Source organism: Branchiostoma floridae, chromosome 4 (assembly GCF_000003815.2).
Source record: "Branchiostoma floridae strain S238N-H82 chromosome 4, Bfl_VNyyK, whole genome shotgun sequence".
In the NCBI taxonomy this organism is placed as follows: domain Eukaryota; kingdom Metazoa; phylum Chordata; class Leptocardii; order Amphioxiformes; family Branchiostomatidae; genus Branchiostoma; species Branchiostoma floridae.
Window position 1 is genome coordinate 7,135,133 of NC_049982.1, and position 24,484 is coordinate 7,159,616.

General features: G+C 41.4%; 1 protein-coding gene across 9 annotated transcripts in view; it reads left to right on the plus strand.

Annotated features, from left to right (window-relative positions):
* LOC118413151 (transcription factor Sox-6-like) overlaps positions 1–23,559 on the plus strand; it is a 36,280-nt gene extending 12,721 nt beyond the window's left edge. For 6 of the 9 annotated variants that reach the window (XM_035816340.1, XM_035816341.1, XM_035816339.1 and 3 more), the window contains exons 2-8: positions 11,890–12,621; positions 13,174–13,303; positions 15,186–15,830; positions 16,182–16,503; positions 16,908–17,078; positions 17,677–17,883; positions 19,137–23,559. In XM_035816340.1, the coding sequence (XP_035672233.1) occupies positions 11,897–12,621; positions 13,174–13,303; positions 15,186–15,830; positions 16,182–16,503; positions 16,908–17,078; positions 17,677–17,883; positions 19,137–19,444 (2,508 nt within the window). In that variant the 5' untranslated portion in view covers positions 11,890–11,896 and the 3' untranslated portion in view covers positions 19,445–23,559. Of the gene's footprint in view, positions 1–10,605; positions 10,789–11,889; positions 12,622–13,173; positions 13,304–15,185; positions 15,831–16,181; positions 16,504–16,907; positions 17,079–17,676; positions 17,884–19,136 lie in introns of those variants that run through there. The other 3 variants (XM_035816336.1, XM_035816335.1, XM_035816343.1) reach the window with 3 other exon arrangements.
* Positions 23,560–24,484: the final 925 nt, after the last annotated feature.

Genomic DNA, 24,484 nt, shown 5'->3' on the forward strand with positions numbered 1-24,484 from the left:
TCCTGGTGACCTCCGTGCCTTTAAAATATCCAGGAAATATTTGGCCCACATAATCCAGTAATTTTGCCCTCAATTCTTGTTTGTTCTCACAGGAAACTTGGAAACTCTATTCAGCTCATTAGCCCATTACTGGCATTAGATAAATCAAACAAATGTTAAGTCAGAAAAAGATTGATTGATGAATCTTTGTTTGCAAATTCATGCCCAAAGGATGAATAATAAAATAATTGAAAGGAAACACAAGGATCCTATAACACTACAGGTGAAAAATATCTAGTCTGTAAAATTACATATCTGATACTCCGATGGACATTACTTTGGGGTTACCTCTTTGAGTTGGTTAATGAATATTCCCACAATTTAAACAATAAGTGGGTTTGCGATTTTGGTCGAAGCATACTTTTTTTAGTTTTCCTTTGCATGAATCGAAGGCCTGAGATGATGTGAAAGGCATATAGGCATCTACCCTCACATGTCCATAAGCAGGCTGTGAATATAAAATGCATGACAACAGAGTGTGCACCACCTGGGACACCTGTCTGACCCCAGATCAGGGGCGCAGGCTGATCTGACCGGTGGGAGAACTGGGATTGTGGATGGTGTCAGAGATAGCTCTACCTGTGATGTTGATGTGATGTGATAGATCTAACTGGCAATTGAAAAAAAAAATTGCAAAGACTTGGCCCTTGCTTCTTAGTCAGATTCTCAGAAGGCCTTGTCACTCATCAGGTTCATCTGAATTGGTGTAATTGTGATTAAGTTATGTTTGTACTTGTAGTCAGTTTAGCTGGCCTTGATATCTCTATGTGCAATATTGATGTGATGTGGTAGATTTAGACCTGGCAAGTGAAAAAAAAATGCCACACAAAGAATTGGCTCTTGTTTGTTGGTCAGAAGGCCTCGTTACTCGGGTTCACTTAATTTGTTGTAATTAAGTGATGTTTGTGGTCAGTCTAGTTGTCCTTGAATTACTGAAAGGACCTTGAAAATTACCATTTGCACCAGCATAATCAGTGACAGTGCTCCTCTCTAAGTAGTTTTGAAATACAAAGCTCTCCAACTTGCCAGTAAAAGTTTTCATGTGATGAGAGTATCTTGGTAGCGTACTGCAGCTGAGAGGCTAACTCTGTCAGTCGGTAACTTAACTTAAAGAGAAAAGTGAGAGTTTTTGAAAGAAAAGTTAACTGTGTTTCCCCACCATATAGTGCTGCTTTCTCTTCTCGTTTGCTCCTGGTAGACCAAAACTTCCCAGGAGCTTGTTGGCTGTAAGACAACGTTATTGTATCCCCGCTATCCGCCAGAGCAGATGCAAGCTGCGTGCATTCAGCGGATTACAAAGGGGTTCGTCAAGGCGCCGGTCATCCCGGATGACTTTATTACCGCCCGGGGAAACACCTGTCAGTTCCGTCCTATAACAACGTTCTATTCTATGAAAATGTGATGTATCGAGTCGGACGTATCTCGGGCTCCCACTCCTGGTCACTTTTGTTTAGCCTTTTAGCACCGCGCGCTCCCTGTTACCAATTTGCCGAGATAAGCAAATGCCATCTGGACAATGCCTTTTGAATGCAGAGTATAGCTCCAGGGCCAGCCACTGTTTCTTTGACGTCACGGACGTGCAAAAAGCAGGCTCCAACCCACCAGCGCTGGCTAATTCAATGTGTGAGGGGTTTTCAGATAAGCATAAATGGACCTGTGCCCACAAGAATGGACCGCTGCATTATGATTCAGTAATGGTGTGCACAATGCCGGCACGACTCGCTCTGGATTTGACCACGGGCACGTCATTCATACACAAATGAGAGACTCAAACGAAATTACCAACTTTCTACAAGGTGGCTCGGAGATGCTTAGAAGGGATCCCGTATCGTAGCCCCTGTGCTGGGGAGCCTGTTGTATCTGTAATGAAATCTGGGCGAGAGAGGAAAGTGTGACTGGCAGGTTTCTGAAGTGAGAGTCAAGTAAAGTGTCACTCATTGTGCAGTTTTGTATGAAAGATTTGGAAACCCATTCTGGCATCATTTTGTTTCGAAATGCACAGTATTTTGATTTACTAGACTGCAAGTTTTGTTTTTAAGAACTTTTGCTGCAGTGGCTGAGCTGATGGAATTAGGAATGTTTTGAAGAGTACAAAGGCTACCTAACATACTCTCCGAGTCTTACATAAGCTTGAGAAAATCAATGCCATATGTACTAGCTACAAAATACAACTGAAAGAACACCTTGATAGATTGAAAAGAAGTGAGTAAAAATTCGGTTAAAAGGAACAAAGCAAAAACTTAGAAATTGTACATCATCAAAAATAAATTATTATAGATACAAATGTACTTATACTTTTCTGAACCTTTCTTATCGATATCATCATGAGAACCCAGTTAAGGTTGGATAGAAGTGTATTTTTTTCCAATCCAAGGATGTACATGTAGCTGCGAGGTATTTTACCTGTGTAGTCAATCCCTGTATTGACCTGTGAAGTTGTTGTGTAGGAGAAATGCTTACTTGCTCTATTAGCATGCACTATATTTATGCCTCCTGGATAAAGTGATGAGGCGTTCATGCTTGCGTGGCCATTGATTGCCGTTCGAGGGCCTTGCGGAGAGGCGGAGGGGAAGGTGGAAGCACCAAGAACACGAGTGCTATTACCGGCCGGGCGGCCAAATTACAGGGGAACACAATCAACAGGACAGCCTGACACTGCTTTCCATATACATGTGGGCCTGGCCAAGCGTCTGTCTGTTTGTGGCATCACATTTGTGATGATATTTGTCGTTGTTTCGTGATACTGACTGAGTGATGGTTCCAGCAAGGAGAAGGACTGTAGTCTGTACATACTAGTAGCTTCTTCTTCTTTGTGTCTTCGTTTTTCTCTTACACTTACGTGCATGTAGCCCTAAATCCGTGTTATGTTCATCAGTGTGATGTGGAAAAAGATATCTTGCAAATTGCTTTTTCCTTTCTCAAAGAAGTAAGTTAAAATACTGCTGGCCAAGATGTTCTTTTTTACCAAGAAAACATTTCCTTGTGTCAATGCATTGTTATAGATCTCAGGTAGTGTATTGTTACAGATCTCAGGTCAGAGGATGACAGTGATTTGATGGAATGAATGAATCAGCATTGTTCAAGGCTGCCTGCTCATTAATCAAAACCGTAGAAATACTTTTACATGGTTGTCAAATTTAATCACTGCTTTAAATGATATGTCCCAACAAGAAACATGCAATGTCACAGCCTGCCAACAGAAACTCAGGTACTCATTTGAAGTGGCCTAACTGGTTTGACCTGTCTTTCTGAGGTAGGAACAAAGGAATTCAGCGCATGAACTTTCTCGGCAATATCCTCGGTGACGGCACGCGCACGCATGTTAAACGCCATTACCGGGGGAACCCGCCATGTTGTTATCTCAATTATGACTTCATTTAATGCCGGACTCCCAATTACAAGTGGACACTCGGCCGCCCCGCATCAGAACGCAGAAGCATGCCATGCTAGTTGTTGCATCGATTGCGCCGCCTGCCCGATACATCCCAATTTCCACATCTCCCGTATCTGTGCTGCCCGCTGCGATTGCGGGGCTAATTGGTGGGCCATCATATGCATACCACGGGCTTTGTTCTCCTGTGCTCTGCTCGCACCGTAACCCTAATCGGGCGTTTCCCCGTTTGATACGGAGATGTTTTGACTTGATTAACCAACCTTGGGGTACGGAGTATGAACTATTGAGTATTCATGAAGTCTTAATTGGGGTTAAATTGGTAGCAGTACATACCTGCCGCCGCTCTTCATGCAGGCATCTTCTTTGTTCTCCCAAATTAAGTGGAAACCAGGGGAATTGACATTTTAATGGTCCTTTCTTTTCGCTCTACACTTGGTGAGCACTGACTGAGCATTATTCTGTTACTGCATCCTGGGTTCCTCCGTTTCAAGTATCATAAATGGGATCACGTTATATTTTTTTCTCTTTATCTCTTACTTGTCAAATCTCTGTTTGACCAGCAAAATAATTGATCAAAAGTTGTGGTGTTATGAAGCCTCATCTGCTTTTACTGACTCCAGATTATGAAATTATCATGGCAATAACTAGTCATCATTCGTTCGTCACTATTTGCCATTAGAATTATGATTAAATAAATTAGATTAATACCAAAAGATCTATATGATATGACAAGTCCATCACGCCAGAACATGATTTTTTTATGCCATTATGGTATGACATCTTCTAGAAACATTACTTCTTTTTATCACATCTTCAGTCAGATGCAGGTACAGTACTAGAGTACTAAGTACAGCCTCAGCAATGTCCTAAATCGTACTAGCCTGGAGTAAAATCGTACCCTGACAAGTGACAACCCTAGCCCTACTGCCAGGGGCTCCACTCATAGCCAGAGTTGTGGGAACTGCAGCTAGCTAAAGCCTGTTGGTGGACAGTGCTTCTGGAGATATCATAAACCTAGCTTACTAGATATGTACGTGTATATTGCTCTCACTCAGCATTGATGGGGGGGGGGGGGGGGATAAATAAGGCTGGGATCCATCCAAGTTTCTCTTCCCAACTTTGTGAAAAAGAAAAGCAAAGACAACTTTCTTGTTATGAAGTCTGCTTTGTCTCAAAGACATGTTCATTGCTAGTATTGATAAGAGTTAAGCTATAAAATTGCTGCAATGGGTTTGAGGAAAGTAGACGTGGCAGTTATGGAGTTGATGTGTAAAATGATACACGTATTACCGTCTGAAACAATCTCAGATAATGATCTCATAATGTTGAGTTATTGCCCTTTGTGCAATTTTTTCATCAGAATCTTACCAAAACATTAAAATCAATATCCTTTTATGGAAGTAGTCCATTTTCCTGTTTAATGACCAGTTTTGCACATTCATAAGGATGGCTAAGTAGAAATCCTGTGTTGTTATTTAAATAACGCATTTTTTTTAGATTTTATGGTCCACCAATAAAAGGTGTCCGTTTGACTATGCATGAATTTCTAAGCCCGTAGGCTTTTATGGAATTATGTATGAACATATAATGCCAGGCGTGTATATTCTGTTTACATAAAAGGAATGTATTGACTTCAGTGTCATTTTCTGCAGGCAAAAGGGCATAAAAGACTCGTTTCTGAAATTAGAAAAGGCAGGCAATGACAATTAAGAAGAAAAAATGTTGTCCAAATTTATAATATGACTCTGATTCAATGTTGCACGTTCAAACCTTATTGAGCCTTGGTTATTGCTACCTTTTCATGTTCTATTGTTTCTCCTTGTTCAAAGGTAAAGAGCTAGACTAAAATAGACTCATTTTGGAAGCAAAGATAAGATTCTGCCTTGGGGATAGCTCTTCAAGGCCAGTTCTAGTTTTCTTGTCTGCATGCTTTTATGTCTCGTCCGCATTAGACAAACAACCGGACCGCTACACAAATACAAAATGGAGTGTGAAGGGACGAAAACAGGTAGTGGGGTCCACTGGCCATGTTGAACGAGAGGTGTAACAGAATATGTGTGGTACCCCTCAACATTCATTTAGGGAAATTTTGACTTGAGAAGTAGTTTTTCCTATCTGTTCTGTATTTTCTTGAAGAATATCTGCAATAGAGTTGCTCAGCCCACCTGGACTGGACAATATCTGGCTCCTTGTCAGCATCAGTAGTGGACTGAAGTAGTTACCCCTTCTTTCCACATGATTCTGCACTATAACAGACAAAAATTGTAAAATGTATATCATATGGTTATCAATTCAAGCCCGGGGTCCAGCTGTAGCTACAGTTAGTGGATTCGGAGTTTGATGGCTCGGTGGTTATTCCGCACAGCCAGGTCATCTGATAGCAACCCTAGGTGCAAGTAGAAAATGCCTCGCCTATTTCCATGAGTTTGCCTTCAATTGACCGACTGTGTTTTCTCTATCAGCGATAACGGCAGGCCCAGAGGATTATACCTTATCTTTCCCATTTATTCCTGCATATATATGTAAGGGGCTGGCTACAATGCATTCATCAGACAACAGCGTGATATTCATAAAAGTGATTTTAAGACACCTTCTCTGCTTAGGAAAGAAATAATCAATTTATAACAATGGGGAATGCATTAGGTACCTGCATACTACCGTGATGGAGAATGGAACTTTCAAATCCTGGACGCATAATTTGTTACTCCTCCGCCGAACAAATGAAAATAAATCACCTGCAATGCCGTGTTAATTTGATCACTCTCCATTATCCGCGATAATGCAATACTCCGGGCGGACGTTATTCTAACCTCTTGTAGGTGATAATTCCTCCCGTAATGCATCGCCTTCGCCCCGTCCTGAATTACATTTTCAATGACCAACGATAGCCCTTTAATCTGCAGATTTATGGCTGTGAGCCTCCCTTCTGTCGTTCCGCCGACGTGTAATTGTACGCGCTACACTTGTGCGGGGATTTAGGCACTCGGGTATCGACGTCCCGAGGAGTGCTAATGTATTGTGGGAGGGAGTAGCGGGGATCCGATGGGCGTATGGGGACCTGCTTCTGCACTAATGGCTACTTGATCCCCATGACAAGGGTCATTTGTTTTCCACCCAAGCCAGCTTTAAATGCCCGGCAATGGGGGATCAGAACGTCAATTTCTCTGCGAGGAAGTGTGTGCGAGGGCTCCGCGAAGGATGCTCGTGCAGTCACGTTGTAGGATCCACGCACCACTCCAGTGTCAGCAAGCCCTTGTCATTACGGCTTCCGAAAGGGAGTCGTGTTTCCTATTTGAAGTGTGATATGAAACTAAAAGTTCATTGATCTGGATGTGAAAACTTAGTAGTCAGCAAATAAGAAACATGCATTGTTAGGAGATAAACAGACTGATCAGCGATTGTTTCATGGACAATGGCAACATGATTTACCCCTCTCTGTGTCTTAGCCATTCAGAACTACAGTGTATAGGCAATATGATTGACACCCAGCCCTTTCATGGTATTGTTATCATCAGGTGGGTCCATACAGTCTAGCAGATAGGACTTTTGTGAAAATAAATGAAATGCAGCCACATCTCTAGATAGGGACCTCGGGTAAAATCTCAGGGCTATTTATGCAATGTGTGTTTTCAACCAAGCACATCACACTTAGGTCCTTTTATTTTGGTCAAGTAAGCATAGATGCTGAAAAGATTTTGGTTGCTACAAGTACCACTGGATTTATTCTTATCTAACCGTATCAGAGTTTTCATGTTGTTTGAAGGCTTTTACATGTATTAACCGTAAAAGACATCAATATTGTCACCTACAAAGATGAACAAGTTGAACGGACGGTTGCCATGGTAATGACAGTGTCTTGTGGTAAGCAGATGTGGGGGTAGAAAATCGTCAATTATTCTGATGGACCTCCTGGCTTTTTCGCCAGTCCGCCACCCCAGTGTTGGAGATTATCTTGTTGTGCAGTTGGTATGGTAATGATACCATCATGCCCTCCATAAAAGGTCACCTGGAGTGAGGGAGTGGCCCTGTTACTTAGCTGTAATATGAGCTGAACATCAGGTGGTAGCACTAGTACCACTGCACCTGCATGTTCAGTAAGCCACCATCCCCCCTTTCCATTGAGATTGGACTTGTATGACTTTCTACTTAGCCATCCTTGATTTCTTATTTGGAATATCGTGCATGATGGAAAAGTATTATCAAAAAAAAGAAAAACATGCCAAAGATTTTTATAAGATAAAACGGGCTTTGCTATTGCAAACCTCGAACAGTTCTTTATTTAATGAAATTCATTCTGTCACACAGGTGCTCTACAATTGCAACCTGTGGTGGAAAGGAAGTGTACTTGTACTACCAATGCAACCATACATATTGCTTACTGTATAAACCTTAAGTTAACAACCTCAAAGCCATGCCTTTGATAGTCATAATCAGTCTTGCAGATAGTTCAAAGAATAAACTACTCGTAGTACTTCCTATTCCAAGAACTTCATTATGCAGTGCTGTTTGGGCTAAACTCATCTGTAAGCACCCCACAGCATCGGAAGATCCAGGGGCTAATTCGAATACTTGTCATCCATTCCTTGGTCATTATTTACATTTGTTAACTACGTGAATTGTGTAGCTGTAATTGTAGTGCATTTTCTGGTCATTTTTCAACTGTGGCCATTGAGAACGGACCTGCACTACATCAAGGACCTTGTATCCAAAACCTGCAATGAAATAAATTAACTTAGCATTTATAGCAAAATGACTTTTTTTTCCAGATAGCAAAGCCAAACTAATTGTTAGTCGAAATTCATGCAATTCAAGGATGTTGAATTAGGAATAAAAGATTTACATTTTTGATAGCAGCATTGAGAATATGGTAGTCTGGTACAGCTCCACTGGGGAAAACCAGCGTGTTACTCCGGGAGCTAATATTAGTAATAATATGCACATAATAGACGGAGGCAACACGTGAGAGAGGCGATCACACGGATGTAGGTCAGGCGGGATCCCCGCTGGTGATGCAGATGAACCCGTAATGTGTCGAGCTTCTTTAGAAAGCTGCGGCACCAGCCGTAATCACACCTCCCCCGTCCGGAAACATGCCAGCCTTATTAACACAGACACCTACGCTACTCCTGTATGCAAGCCTTGATGGGCATTATGGATATTAAAAGAATCGCTGCTCTTTTTTTTTTGTGACAGAAAAAAAGCGGACATCTAAATAAACATGATGACTTTTTGTCATCTTTTTTTTTCTAATCTATTTTTTCTCGTCTTGTGAGTTGTTTTCTGGTTGTGGATTTAACTTCATCTGAACACGAAGATGACAAAGCGTCAGATATGGTCATGACCACCCCATACAAAGGGCAGGGCTATTTATTAAAGTTTATAGCAGCCTGAATAATGGTGAATTATCGTGTAACCTCCTGCCATGGACTCCATTGCACCCCAACAAATCCCTGCAACTTCATACCACATAAAATTGTGCCATTTTAAGATGCTATTTCAACAAACATAAAAAGTTTATGTGTGTTGATGTTTAGTGCTTGGATGGGAAGTGAGTATAGTTTGACACTGCGGAAGGGAAGCCGGGATGCCCCCCCTTTCCTCTGATATATTTGCTTGGCTGCCCTTGGTTAGCCATCACACATGGGGAACATATGTTCCTGTAATGTTGGAAAGGTTAGGCCATGGCTGCACTACAACTTGGCAGATTGGAATCAGTCATTGGTGTCAACCTGTTGGAGTTGAACGACTATCAGTGCTCCTTTTTTTTTCCTCACTTAAAATCATTCCTTTTGTCTATTGAATGACTGGTCCGTAATATCGAAATTAATGTCATTACCGTTTGGTAATGAGGTGTTATTACTAAAAAAATTATGATAATTACATCATTTATCATCATCATTCTGTGCAGAAACATGGAGTTTGTCAACAGTATCATATAGATCTGAAAAAAAGGATCTAAGTTTAAGTTTATGATTTCTCATTTTCTGTACATTTCTACCAACTGAAGCACTTGCTTGAATTTTTTTATTTTTTTTTTATTTTAAGTCCTATCATCTTTTTTATTTTATTTTGAGTCCTATCATCTTTATTATTATCCTCTCCATGAAAGAGCTCGCATGTTTTCATCTCCTCATTGTACCTCACTAGTAGTAGTACTTGTACGTAAGATAAAAAGGAACGTTGTGTCCTCATGAAGAGAAAATTTGTCTGGTTGTGTTAGCTCCGGGCTCCTTGTCCGGGCAGCTGTTTAGTGCGGGGACAAACGAGGGGGGACAGAGTGTATTGTGCCCGGCCTTGCCTCTGTTGTTCATTGTGTGTTTTAGACCTATTGTGTTGTCCGCCCACACTACTAATCACAACAAGGGAAACAGCTGCTTCCCCATTGGGACAAAATCCACCTGTTACTCCCTTATGGCAGGAGTGTACCATCCCAGGAGAGGGGGGATCTGCTTCTGTCTCATTAACGATATTATCTATCAAGCCTCATGAGTTAACCTTTGCATACAAATATTTATAGATTAGGGCATTCTTAGGAGAGAGAAACAATAGATCTGCCTTGATGCACCCAGATGTACCCAACAGAGTATAAACCAATGATTACGCTTCGAATGGTATCCCATATGTTATCTTGGTACATCCCCTGCTTGTGTAAAGGACAGCTATTCAGCCCCTAGGAACAGCCAGTCTTTTGTTACACTGACATAATTAGCTCAGGGGAAGGTCCATTGGTGACTGGGGTTGGTGGATTCGCTGTGTTCAAATCTAATCTCTATAGATCATATTTTCCCAGCACATACTGTTTTACCAATTTTCTAGCCACAGTAAATCTTCCTCACAAACCTTGCAAGTCATTGTTTTCCATCCGGCATCATTTTAACCATAGTTAGTCCATAAAGCTAGCCCTGAATACTCTCTCCTGATATCCCATTCACTTTCTCCCTAGTTGTTACAATAGGGCCATTGAAAATTGATATTTGATAAATGGACTAAACCAACTGAGTGCAGAATTTGGTTTTAATCCATTGTTAAGTTCAAAGTCATGAAATAAACTTGATGAAATTGGAGGATAGAGTATGCCACTGCTTAGTATTGCATATCTGACGAAAACTGATTTATATATTTTGAAATAGCATCTTTGGCTTTTTAGATATCATTACCCCCTACCCATGGGAAGAATAGGATGGCCCATGATTTGCATCAGGCCCTTTGTTAGCGCCATAAAGAAGGCTAAGATTGGAGACACCATTCAGTCAAAACCATTTTAGTGAAGTGAATTTGATGGGAGGAAGGTACACTGGAGACTGGCGTAATCAACCAGAGGCCTTGTTAACCAAAAAGGTTGGAGAAAAAATTAGGTAGCATCTACTTCAGTTTTCCATGTGCTATTGTATTTGTTTTGGTTTTTTTATATCAGGGTTTCCTTTCTAAATTCATCGCCAATATTTTATAGATTTATGGAATTTTTTTGTGATAATCGCTATTAGTTGTGATAATGTGCTTCAGTTGTGTTCTATTTCATTTTTGTTTTCAGTGTTTGATAATTCAAATCACTGTGCAATATTCCTTTTATGATGCATATGTCTCGTTTCCTCAGCTGTGATATCAGTAGCCTAAAGGGTGGCTATTATTATGATGGTAGAATGATGATGTTTTCCTCTTGGATTGGCTCTGGGCATGTTGTACTAAAACTTTTTTTTCTCTTTGCCATCTTATCAAATAGTGTTGTAAAGATGCAATAGTGTTAGAGAGAGTCCAGGTGTATATTCCTGTCAATGATTTATAGATTTCTCTTTGATGCAGAGTACTATTTCGTATAAAAAGAAATGCCATGAAATTGATACATTTGTGCAAGCTGTTGTGAGAGCGTCAGTTGTGCCGCTGCCTTTATTTGTCATTTATTGGTAACAAAATTTGAGCCTTTGTTTTCATATCAAGAGAAAGCAAAAGTCTTTAGAACTGCATGTATAAAACATAATTTCTTACCTTTTATTTTTATGTTTTGTTTTTTTCATAATTTCTTACCTTTTATTTTTATGTTTTGTTTTTTCTCTTTTTTCCACTTGAAACTGTAACAAGATTGCATAGAAGTATATATATATGATATATTATTACAAAGGCAAACACAAAGCTCAAAGCATTTAGAGTGCCTTGAATATCATCTCTTCTTTCTTTAGTAGAGGATTTCTAGAAGTCAGCTAATATGTGGTTTTCATTCTCAGCCCCAGAGATGATTTCCCCATATTTACGGTGTGTTGTGAATGTAAAACTGACAGCTTCTTGAAGCTCATTCCTCCTACAAAAGAACCCACATAATTTGCTCCAACCCATATGACAATGGCACGTCTACAATTGTTTCCAGCAAAGAACAAACCATATCAATAGCTACTGAATTGATCATATAGGGAAGTCTGAATCACCTCTGAGTGACGTCAATGTTGTGTTTTCTGTTGCTACAGGCCAAAAATGGGTGAGAAGCGACCAGCGTCACCTGAGTTTGACAACACAGTAAAGCAGCAGAAACTACAGGAGGACTCGGACGCAGAAGCTCAGGAGGAGAACCACGACGTCAGTGACGAAAACAAAATAACAGAGGCAGAAGAAGAGAATAGCAGGGAACAAGAACTGAAGGAAGCGAATGGGGTAACAGATAATTTAGATCAGGATTTGAGCACACACGTATATAGTGAAGAGGACTCTGATAAGACTAGAGCACAGACTGAGGTGTTTGATTTAAGTCGACCAAAGAACCGAGAGAGTTCGGCAGGAACGAGTCCGGGAGCGAAAGAACGAGTAGGCGACAGGAGAGAGGATGTGATAGAGAGGAGGAAGACAAGCCTACTTAGTGTTGTTGACAATCTGAAGCAGAGAAAGATGGAGGAAGTACGTGTGAAGATGGAGCAGATGGAGGAGGAGTTGTACATGAACGGCGGGGCCGGCGCCGACGCGGCCAGAAAGAGCGAACTGGAGAGACGCCGGGACGAGACGCGGGACAGAATCGTGAGCGGACTGGGCGTGGTGAGCGCGATGGCGGAGCGGTGGCGGGAGCAGGATGTGGCGGACACGGAGAGGCTGACTTTGGAGGACCGTGAGCTGCGACTGGCGGACAGGGAACAGCAGCTGGCAGAGGTGTTGGAACAGCTCAGGGCGCTGAAGGAACAGCTGCTGACCCAGCAGGATGAGATGAACAGGTGGGCAGAAGGGTTACTGGTCTAGAAACGAAATAAAGCTGATTTGTTTTTTAGTGTTGTGTTACTGGTATACCTATCCAGCAACACTCTTTTATTAGTTTTAATAAAAAAAGCACAAATTAGCAGCTTTTGTTTTATGGTTTTGACATATATCTTTTAGTTTGAAGTAGATTCATACTAGAAATGCATTGACATTCATAGAAATGCAATGTTTGTAAAGGAAAGATTCAAGTTGGGTTTTAAGGAATGAAAATGCCTGACACTTAGGTAAGGTTCTCCTTGGAAGGTTGAGAGTTTGCATGAAGAGTTTCCATCTCTGTGCTGTTACTTTGATTATGTTGACTGGTTTAAACAGACTGTAAGGGCCCAAATTACAGCATATTTCATTACATCCAAATTTCAGCACAGGGGGCCCCTATGCTGAAAAGGCCTGGTGAGAACACTGTGTACTGTTTTGAATTCTTTTGGCTGTGGAAAGACAAAATGTGCAAAAAGAGGTAATGTAAAGATCCTAATAATGAGGGTTGAGTTTCCCTCTCTGTGCTGTTGCAGGGTGCAGCAGGGTCAGCTGGCCAAACAGCAGCAGCAGCTGGAGATCCAGCGCCAGCAACAGGAGCAGATCCAGCTGCAGCAACAACAGCTGCTGCAGCAGCAGCAGAAAATACACCTGCTGGAGCAGCAGGTAGGTGTCGTCTGCAGCCTTCATATTGTAACGGCAGTGTTACTTCTCAATGATTTACAAAGGTCTAAGTAAGGAGAAGTGTAAGTAGCAGTAGACAATACACCTGCTCGAACAGCAGGTAGGTGTCATTTGTATGATTGATTAAGGTGAAGTTTACAAGTTGCTATGGTCTTCTGTAAGGAGCAGCAGAAAATACACCTGCTGGAGCAACAGGTTGGTGATGTTTGTGCAATGTATATCACTAACTAGAGTTCCACGAACACATACCTTTGCCAAATAAACCAGGTTTGTTATGTAGAATGATGTCTGTAGACATAAATGTGTTACTCATTACATTTTATTTTATATGCCCGGAGTTGGTTCATAACATTTCGCCATTGCTTATACAAATTAGATCCCTATTTACATAATGATATTAAATTGTATCAAGCATCACTTAAGCTATCAGCATACCAAAAATCATGATGATCCTTTCATCCCTTCTTGACTTATTCTCTTTCAAAGTTGGAAACTAAACCGGCTCCTGCAGTTCAAGAAAAGATGTTACTGGACCCAAACATACACCTCTTAGTCTCTGCCATCTTTCTCAGTTCCATATGTGTCAAGTTTGAAAGTCCTATCACGGAATGCAGTGGATTTATCAACTTTCTGCATTAATTATGCAAATTGTTGATTTATATAATTAGTATCTCATTATGTAAGTTTTTACTTAGGATATCTACATACCAAAAATCATGACGATCCGTCAACATGTTCATATTTTGCCATTAATTATGCAAATGAGATCATCATCTGCATAATTAATATGTATAAATATTTCTTTCCTTCTCAGCTACAAATGTGACAAGTTTGAAAGTCCTATAAAGGAATGCAGTGGATTTACAAACTTTCCTCATTAATTATGCAAATTAGCTGTCGATTTGCATAATTTGAATTCCATCATGTAAGTCTTCCCATTGGCTATCTACATACCAAAAATCATGACGATCCGTCAACACGTTTATATATTCTCATTAATTATGCAAATGAGGTCGTCATTTGCATAATTAATATGGATTGATTTTTCTCTCTTTCTCAGCTATATATGTGACAAGTTTGAAAGTCGTATTATGAAATGTAGCGGATTTATAAACTTTCCTCATTAATTATGCAAATTAGTTGCTGATTTGCATAATTAGTATTCCATCATGTACATTGTTACTTGGGCTATCTACATACCAAAAATCGTAACGATCCATCAACACGTTCTCGAGTTATTCTGGTCCAAAGTTTGAAAGGAAATCGGCGACTGCAGTTCCAAACAAGCCGCTAGGGGGTCCAAACCTACCGCACTTACTCTCTGCCCCAAGGGCTATCCACCACTCAAATATCATAACCACAGCATGTCCAGAACACGAGATATCAAAAATTGAGGTTCTGCTGCAGTACCTTAGCAAGCCGCTAGGGGGCCCATTATCGAACTTGACCTTCATTTTCCCGACCCCTACCCACCTACCAAATATTATCTGGATCCATTCAAGGCTTCTCGAGTTATGCTGTTAACAGACACACAGACACACACACAGACAGACTCACAAGCCTAAAACATAACCTTAGCCATTCTGGCAAAGGTAATTAAGGTGAAGTGTGCCAATGTCTATAGTCTTCTGTAAGCAGCAGCAACAGCAGAAAATACACCTACTTCAGCATCAGGTTTGTCTTCTGTAGTTTTAGGCCTATGTTTTCGGTCTGGTATTAAGATGAGAGGATATACACAGCAAATCAGGGCCAACAATACCTGGAAAAAACGTTGTAACGAGTTATTTGAAATTGTTTGAGACCAGTGAATGTGTATGTTTTGATGCTTTTTTGTATGTTTATGTCCTTGCCCTTTTCTTTTTAGATCCAGGAGCAGTGTAACAATGCTGCAGCTGGGCAGCCCTTCATGAGAATCATCCCAGTGTTCCCTCACGACCAGGCCACGGCGGCGGCTGCTGCAGCGGCGGCGGCTGCGTACTACCCGAGCATCCCTCGGACCCTGCCTTACGGCACGGCCGACCAGTACCCCGTGGCGCTGTCCCCTGCGGCGGCCGCCCGGCTCCAGATGGCCGGGATCCAGCCCAACCTGGCGCTGCACTCCCTCGGGCTTGACCCCCGTCTTCCCGTCACGGCGGGGTCCCTCCCGCTCACATCCGTTCCGCAGGTGCACAAGCCCGAGCCGTCCGAGAGCACGTCCCCCGGGCGGGCCAGCACCCCGCAGAGGAGCACCGCCCAGCCCTCCAACTCCAACTCCACCACCCCTCAGCTCCACAGCATCCTCGTCAACAGCACTGCCAATCCACAGCCTCTCAACCTCTCACAGAAGGCGCAGCCCTCCTCTCCGGACAAGAAGATGGTCACGTCCACCACGACGTCGCCGACGGCGGGAGCGAAAGCGCCGAGCCAGGCCACGGTGTCGGCTCCGCAGACGAGAGCCCTTCTGTTGAACAGTCTGTCCCCCACAGCCAGGGCACAGCTCATGGCTCAGGACTCACAGGCAGCTCTACAGGTAGGACAGAAGTGCCCCCTATCTACAAAACCTTGCATTGCAGGCACTCCTGCTAACCAGCCTATTTCAGTATATGGAAACTGTTCATCATTCACCATAGAATCAAAGCTTTTCCTAAGTGGTTTTCAAATGCTGTGTCTCTAAAGCATTTTAGAATAATTACTGCAAGAGTTTGTAACTAGCCATGGATTATAAAGACATGGGAGATTTAAGACGGAGATAGAGTTTTTTTAGAGAATCTTTCAACATTTCACTTTCAGAGGGATATGTGTTTTTTGTTTTGATAGGTTAGCTTGTATGCTTTGTGATTAAGCCACGGATAGCTGGACTTTTGTCTTTCTGTCTTCTCAGGCCAAGCAGCAAGCGGAGTTGGAAAGACTGCGCTCTGTCGGTGTCCTGACCACCACGGCACACTTGAATGGCCTGTCCCAACAGACGTCACCTACAGCGGAGGGTAGCAAGGGGGTGGACAAGGAAAAGATTGCCCTTGAGGCGCTGACCCATCAGCTCTACATGCGCCAGATGACCTCCGGTAAGGTCGTCGGGGAGGGAACGTCCTCGGAACTGACCCAGAAAGTGAAGGAGCCTGGGAAGATGGTGATAGACCTGACGTCGGAGGAAGCCGCTGCGTCCAGCCATCATCGTGGTGAACTGGATGCAGACGGCAGGCCAAGTACGTGCATGAGCAGTTCTACATTCATGTAGAACAATTGTAAATAGATGTTTTGAAAGACATCAGTTATTTGTTGTCTCTGACTTTTTCAAGTCATTTATGTTAGTACTTTTGTATCATGGTATGTTTATAAATCACGCTCACCAGTGACACAGCTCTAGGGACTTCAGAAGGTTCCAATAAAGACAAGTGAAAAATGGTTTGAAGGACCAGCAAAATTGGCCCCAAATGGCCAGATGGTTCTTATGCACAGGTGTGTCACTAGTACAGGTGAAACTTACAGAGCATACAGAGTATATAGCAACCATTTTACAAGATTTATAAACTTATCGTCCAATTTAGTACAAGACATGACTGGCAGAGTTGTGTGTTTGTGTATTGAAGGATAATATTTCCCCTCTCAGATCCCCACATACAAGAGGCCAGGATCTACCGGGAGGTCAGGGGTCGTACGGTGAGCGAGCCCCACATCAAGCGGCCAATGAATGCCTTCATGGTGTGGGCGAAGGACGAGAGACGCAAGATCCTTCAGAGCTTCCCTGACATGCACAACTCCAACATTAGCAAGATCCTTGGTAAGACATCAGTCAGTATCTAGAAAGCAAGCTGTCAAAATTGAAATCCTGAGGCAAATCAAAAACCCTTTCGGCAACAGTTAGGAAGAGTGAGGAGGTTATTACTCGGCTTACTTATTTTGGCCTAAGCACATACAACCTCTTTTGTTACTAGCAACCATAACTTGTGCTTTGAAGTATCTGCTAGAATATGTGATGTATTCAAAAAGACATGTGATATCTTATTAAAAAGAACACTAGAGCCACATTTTACAAAACAAAGGCTGTGAACTTGTGAAACTTAAAACAGGAAAAGATAATGATAGAACGGACAAATTTGTAGCACTCTTGAAGACAAGATCTACCGGGTTGAAAAAGAGACACATCATGTCTCAAAAGCTCCACAAGTAGCAGACTTGTTGTGTGTGAAATTGTTACGATATTTTATCATCAGTGTGAATCAGTAGAAACCTAGCCCCTTGATCTGTCAGTGTGTCACAAAGTACAACATGTATACGAATTGTTGCAAGCTCCAAGAAGAATAGTGGTACAATATATCACCAATGGAGATCCAAATAAAGCAAACAAACAAACAAACATGGTAAATCTTGTTCTGTAGGTTCTCGCTGGAAGTCCATGTCTAACCAGGAGAAGCAGCCCTACTACGAGGAGCAGGCGCGCCTCAGTAAGGCTCACCTGGAGAAATACCCAGACTACAAGTACAAACCCCGTCCCAAGCGCACCTGCATTGTGGATGGGAAAAAGTTGAGGATAGGTAAACGAAAAGCATCATTCATTGGACAAGAGAGGGCCTGGCTCCTTGCAGGTAGTACAATCGTGCTTGTCGTATCAACGTGGGACTAACCCAATATCGGGGGCCACATTGTCCGTTCTTTTTTGTCAGACCCCAACTACTAGCACAGCATGCACCTGACTATCCCAAAAATATGTACTTGAAAATTTTTGTATCATTCTGCAGTTGCTGAATTTTATGGAGAAATGTCCAAACTTGACATATTCCACACTTTCAAAATCAGCATTGCTTTTTGACTGATACATTAATTAAGATAAAGCTGTACAAATGTTTCCATTCCATTAATGATTCCTTCCATGTATCGTCTCTGTTTGGTTCATTTTGAGATTCCTGTTGGTTTGTCCTTAAATATCGTTTTACTTTACGTCCTATGTACCATTCCTTTTTGTTCTTTTGCCCGACAATGACATGCTGTTGATTTTCATTTTTGTTGTGATCAGTATTCGTGTTGTAAGTAACATCTACTATCCCAAATCCTGTGTAACAGATCCATCCTACGTATCACAAAAGTCTATAGAAAATTGTCATGAAAGTGGACACCTTTCCATTTCGAGCAGGTAGATCAGCTAACAACATTTTTTTTACTTGATTCCCAAAAATCACACATCATTTTATACCCACATAAACTTGGGTCAGTCATTCCTCCGAGCCTAATACATCTATGTTAGCCAAGGACATTGACAGAATTCACAATAAGTTGGCCCATCAACATTTCTTCCCTAAAAATATGTTTGAGTTAAAGATTTCTGCATTCCATCTGAGTTGTCCTTCTGCCCCCTCGACTGCCCCCCCCCCCCCTGAGGTGTTGGATTTTGGCATGATGCCCCTGAACAGGGCTGTCTGACCTTGATGCACACAAGCATGGCTTCACTGCCTGCAAGGCAGCTGTCACTTTTCTACATACAACATCAGTGTTATACTAACCTGTGTGTTATTGTCTATGCCTTTGTGGGTGTGCGTTGCATGATATTTTATGCATGTTGAAATGTCTGTAAATCTACAAACTGCATTTTTATCTTTTTTACTATATTTTCATATAGTTTTGAATGATGTTCCTTCATAATCAAATTATTGATGTGTGTTTTTGCTGTGTTAAACTCCTACAGTGTACATCCGTAAATTGTAATTTTTTTCCATTTTTTTATTCTTGTTGAGATTGTTAAAATTAGGTGTTTATATTGCATGACTTTGGCATTTGAAACAAATGAAAATTGTTTTAATTGCCGCTTCCCCTAACCCTTGACCTCTTTGACCCTTGCCCCCAGGTGAGTACAAGTCCCTGATGCGAGCCCGTCGCCACGAGGTGCGCTCCGCTCTCTACCAGCAGGCCCAGGTCGACCACTACACCGCGGCGCAAATCGCTCAGATCGCCGCCGCGAACGCCGCCGCTGCAGCCTCGGGAGTGTCCACGGCAACCATCAGCCAATCGGTGAGCAGTTTGGTCACCACGGCAACGGGAGCGGGATTGAGCGGGAGCGACATGGCGAGCGCTGGGACGAGCACGGGTACAGAAACGCTGCCGGTGATCTCTCACACGTACTCCTTAGATACTGGCGTGGCCTCGCAAGACTGAAGAAAGGAGAAGAAGTGGCAGTTTATAAAGAAACTGGACAAGACTGTGGTCACAATGTGATGTTGTGAGAAGAAAAGAGTCGTGGCTTGATTATAGAGAAAGTTGTTGATGGTGTCAGATGTGCTGTTCTATGTATGGACTGAGACTGTAATTATTGTATAGTGTGATGTAAGGGGTGCCATCCAGTGTGTTATGTTGAGCTGAGTGAGGTGCAGAAAGTGGACTTCCTTCTTTATTCACAGTTTGTTTTCACTCTGTTGTTCAAACAGAGAGAATCAGTTTTGGGTTAAACCATCTCCTGATTAACTACAAAGTTGTAGTTAGGGGAATGCTCCAATCAAAGAGAAAGGACAGAATTTGTGCTTTCATTCAAACAAAGCCCACTTGAAGTGGATTCAAATATCTTCTTCCATCTGGAAAATCCTATATTTAGCTCAGACATATTGTAATGGTGTCTCCTTGTAAGAAGGTCCGTGGTTGGTTTGTAGTGGAAAGCCCGTGATTGGTCAGATGTGAGAAGGTCTGTGGTTGGTCTATTTGCAGCCTAAGGTTGTGTGTGTTGTGCATTGCAGTTGGTTGCAGAGTGAGGTTTTTAATTGCCTGGTAATTAGTTAATCATGAAGTGTTTGGGAACACAGTTCTAGAGTGACATAGATATAAGGTACGATGATACCTTCGTTGAATTCTGAGAGCTTGCAGAAAGAAAATTATTCAAGTTGTGCAAGTGTACATGTAGTAGCATGTAGTGCAAACAGTGGATTTGATCATAGAGCCTTAAATTTTGACTGAGGTTTTTTTACCATTACTTTTAAAAGCCAGAACTACACAGATGAATTTATTCTATGTTCAAGTATATGATGTAACACAGTGTTAAATTCCAACTGATGACGTAACCAGGTTATCTATACGTATGTGTAAGGTATACCAAGTGATAATGGAAAAGGTTGAATGGAAGTGGCTTTCTGAAGGTGGTTTGTAGGATTGTGCAGTGCATATGGTTATACTAAACAGACTCTCTCTGTGTGGGAGAGACGTGTAAAGGGCTTGAAGCTGTTTGTATACTCGAATCTTGAGGGTTTTGCTATAAGTAGGTGAGACCGAGTAAAGTAGGCAACATAAGCGTAAGGAAGCTTTTGAGCGAAATGAAATAATAAGAGTTTTCTGAGTGCTACTTTTCAATCAGAAGCCAAAAATTAAGACTAATCAGCTAATGAATGATAATCAGTTACTACATTTGTATACCTCATTTATAAAATGGAATGATATGATAGATTGGAAGTGAGTCTTCCTGAAATTTATGAAGATGGTTGCCAAAAAAGGTATGTGCCAGTCAGTAAGTTTCAAGACAAGAATTAGTATTTCCTTTTTATATTCTAATGTATTTTGTAACATTCTCTAAGAGAGAGGTAGATATGGGTATTTGTTTTTGTTTCGTGTTGTTGTCTGCCCGCTGTTTTTAAAAAAAATGTACATTCTTCAGTCTCACGTTTGTTGACTATTTTACAGGTTTTTAGAAACTCAGGAATATGTGAAAGAGGAAGCGTATTGTGATGCCAAATTTTCTCAGTAATTCTATGATAACAAACATCTAGACTATCATTTGACCACTTGAATGGTTGATATACCCTCCAAACCAGAGGGATATATGGTAATATTTATGTGCCATTTTATTTTTGTAGTAGCTTTTGTCCAACAGTAGGTATTCATGTCGATATAATGAAAAAGTATAGTTACGTTTTGTGCTCTGTTTGGTATATATATCTATATCTATATTGTATCTATATCTATATTGTGCTATGTTTTTTCCAGACTGTAACAGTCATTGTTGGAGTGCAAACATTATTTGTATACCTCGTGAAACGTTTGTACACTTGCAAGTAGTGCTATACAAGAAGTGACGACACAACAACGGCCATGAAGTTGGTGCTTTGTGACAATGTTTCCTGTAAGCTGTGTCCGACGGCCTGGTCCCCCCATACCGCAATGTGGTATATCCCAAACCAAAAACTACATCCTACGTGAGATATTTTCATGCATCTTCCATTTATGATTGAAGCATCCCTATTTTGGAATGGATTGTACCGCTTTTGATACACCTACACAGTGAAGACTGTAACAAAAACTTCGTAAGCGGGGGTGAACAGGTTAGGACGGAGCTGTACAGTTTGCAGCAAACTTTGTATTGTGGTTCAGTAGTGCCTCGCTAGTTCAATAGTAGATACATTGTGACATGAGAACTTGGTTCTTGTGACTATGCTGGCCACCTGGCATTTCCTTTCAGTACTGCAGCTAAGAAAAAGCCATATTGATTTGTGGTTTCGTGGACTTCTCTTGTCAAAGCTGTAGTGGTGGTTGCCCCTTTGTCTAGAATGGAGTGTGCTGTCTGTAGCATAGATATTACACTAACAGGGGACACAACCATTCTGGTGAGGGGGTAATGAGGAAAAAATGCCAGGTAGCCAGCATTTTTGTTGTTTGTGTGAAATGGTTCTAAACAAAAGCCAAGTGTGACATTATTGTATTGTATGTACCGTGGCTCTGCCATAGAATCTACCTCTAGTCAACCATATAGAGTTTTACTATATCGTGGTGGTTTATCGAGAATTGATGCTTACGAAAGTCCTATTTTTGTAATTCAATGATGAGATATCTTGTAATTGTTGTTCCGGATAATGTATGTTTGCTGTCTCCACAGTGCTACCACTTGAGTTGGTGCCCAGTGTCTCTCCTTCCTGAAAATGTCACATCTTTTAGATAACAAACCCAAAGGTAGGGGAGTGGGGGTAAGCATGTAGTAGCTGACTATTTGAAGAAAAAAAAAAAACAATGTCAAAATGTCTTGGAATTGTGGAACTAAGGTTACAATACCTGATATCTGTTTCAGATGCTTGTTTTAACATTAAATGTATTTCTATGGTATTGAACTTTCAGCTACTACATGTAAGCCCCCTCCCCCATCCACTTGAAGAATTCTGTAACAAGCACCATGGTCCCTAGTTAGAGTTCAGAAGTGGTCTTGCTTTTTAATGTAAATGTTGGGAGAATCAAAATTGTAAAAGTGAACTGGGTGTATAATGACTATGACCAGCAATTCTCACGAAGTAATTTATGAAACAAACTCCAGTTCACCTACATGTGTGCTCTTTAAAGCCAGTTTTCTCTGGCCAAATTTGGACCTGCCTAAACCACAGAAGTTTGACATAACTCAACAAGAGTTTCACATTGTGTGATAACATGGATAGACCAGTACCAGAACCTCTGTATTTTTCCATAGGAATTTGATGTCAGACCTTTGACAACGTAGATTGCCTTGTGAACCTGTAAAGCTGGTATGGTACAAACAAACATTCTTCCACACAGTGTCCTGACCCAGTGAACATGGCCTCTTCCATGCACCGCTGCCCACCCCTGCATCGATAATGCCAAAGTCCATGAATGTGTCCTTGTGAAACGGGCTATCCCAAATGAAGGGGTAAAAAAGTCAAAGTGTTATTTGCTAAATTCTAGACCACTACAATGAAATTCCAGGGGTAAGCATGGTTTTTACTCTATTCACCAAGTTTCAGTGTTAGATAGAAGCTGATATTTCTGCCTTGCTGTCACTAATAAACCTCTTCATGGTTTGTGTTTTACACCTAAGCATCTGCTGTTCCCATGTCTTTGTTAACAATGCGATATACCCTGCTACTAGTAATACTGTACATGAGTAGCCTGAGAGCCGTCCTTGCTCAGCTTGTGTCTGCTGAACAACGAAAGTTGCAGCAGAGACAAACTACTCAAGGATTGCTTTCAGACTTACCTTCACCAAAGTGGAAAACTGAAGAATAATCTGTCAAAATTGTAAGGTTAGCAGAACACCTGTAAAATTTATGCTGAATTAGAGAAAGCAGGAAAGACTTGTGATGTTTGGATAGATGATGGTGTCAATCATGCATTTGATTGCAGGGTCACTCAAATTCAAATCGGCAAATTTCATTGGGTGGTAGATTCAGTCACCAAAGCCAGCCACTACAGTCCAGCATGACTTCTAGCTCATACATTTGACAGAGGATCACCTGTGAACATTGCTATCTATGAACATTTAGTGTACCCCCCCCCCCCCACCAAGGAAGTTAGATATAGGTAGTTCAAACATGACAGTCATTGAAACACAAACATTGATACAAAATTCTCTGACAGCTTGATAAAACAAACGTAAAACAAACGCAGTACAAAACATTCCAAAGCTTGCACACTACCTCGCACCTCCAGCCCTAACCTATAAGCCAAGAAGTTATAGCCAGTGTCCGTCCATTCATTCTTGAAACAGTAAAAACCCAAGACACCGCAGTTTCACATGTATACCATGTATGCAACTTAATTGTTGGCAATTTCTCTAAGGCAAAGGTTATACACATATGATTAATATTTGATCAGCTGCAATGATTTTGTGTATTGTTTTCCCCACATCTACAGTGAGGCAGCTCATAGAAATGCACAGTTTTATCAACATTGTTTTTCATGGCTTACTTCTTGCATGCTATGTCAACCAGCTGTATGTAACTCAAGCAGATGATAGGGGTTGATATCACCAGCTAATCTCTACATTATGTAAAGTTTGGTTCAGTACTTCATGCCTCTTTGTTAGGACAAGTTTCAGTTTAGTTCAGGTTTTATTTACCTTGTTCTACCTCTGTATTAGTTAAGTTCAGTTTATTTCAGTTGAACGTTTACTGTTCCATTTTCATTGGTATGCTAGATGTAGCCTTACCTCAACATTGCTGTGTACTGTGTGTTGGGGGGTTCAGAAATACCGGGGAAGTTTGATGTGCCACCTATGTGGACCACTTGCTCATAGTTGTATTAGAAAAGATGGCCAAGTCGTTCATAGTTGTATCAGAAAAGATGGCCAAGTCTCCATGTATGTAAGATTCTCAATGTGCTCTACAATATATAAAGTCCAGGTTGGATGGAATTCTACAGACTTATGATTACATGTACATACATGTCACACTGCTGTTTCTGAATGGAGATTTTAATATAGAGCATTTTATTTTATAT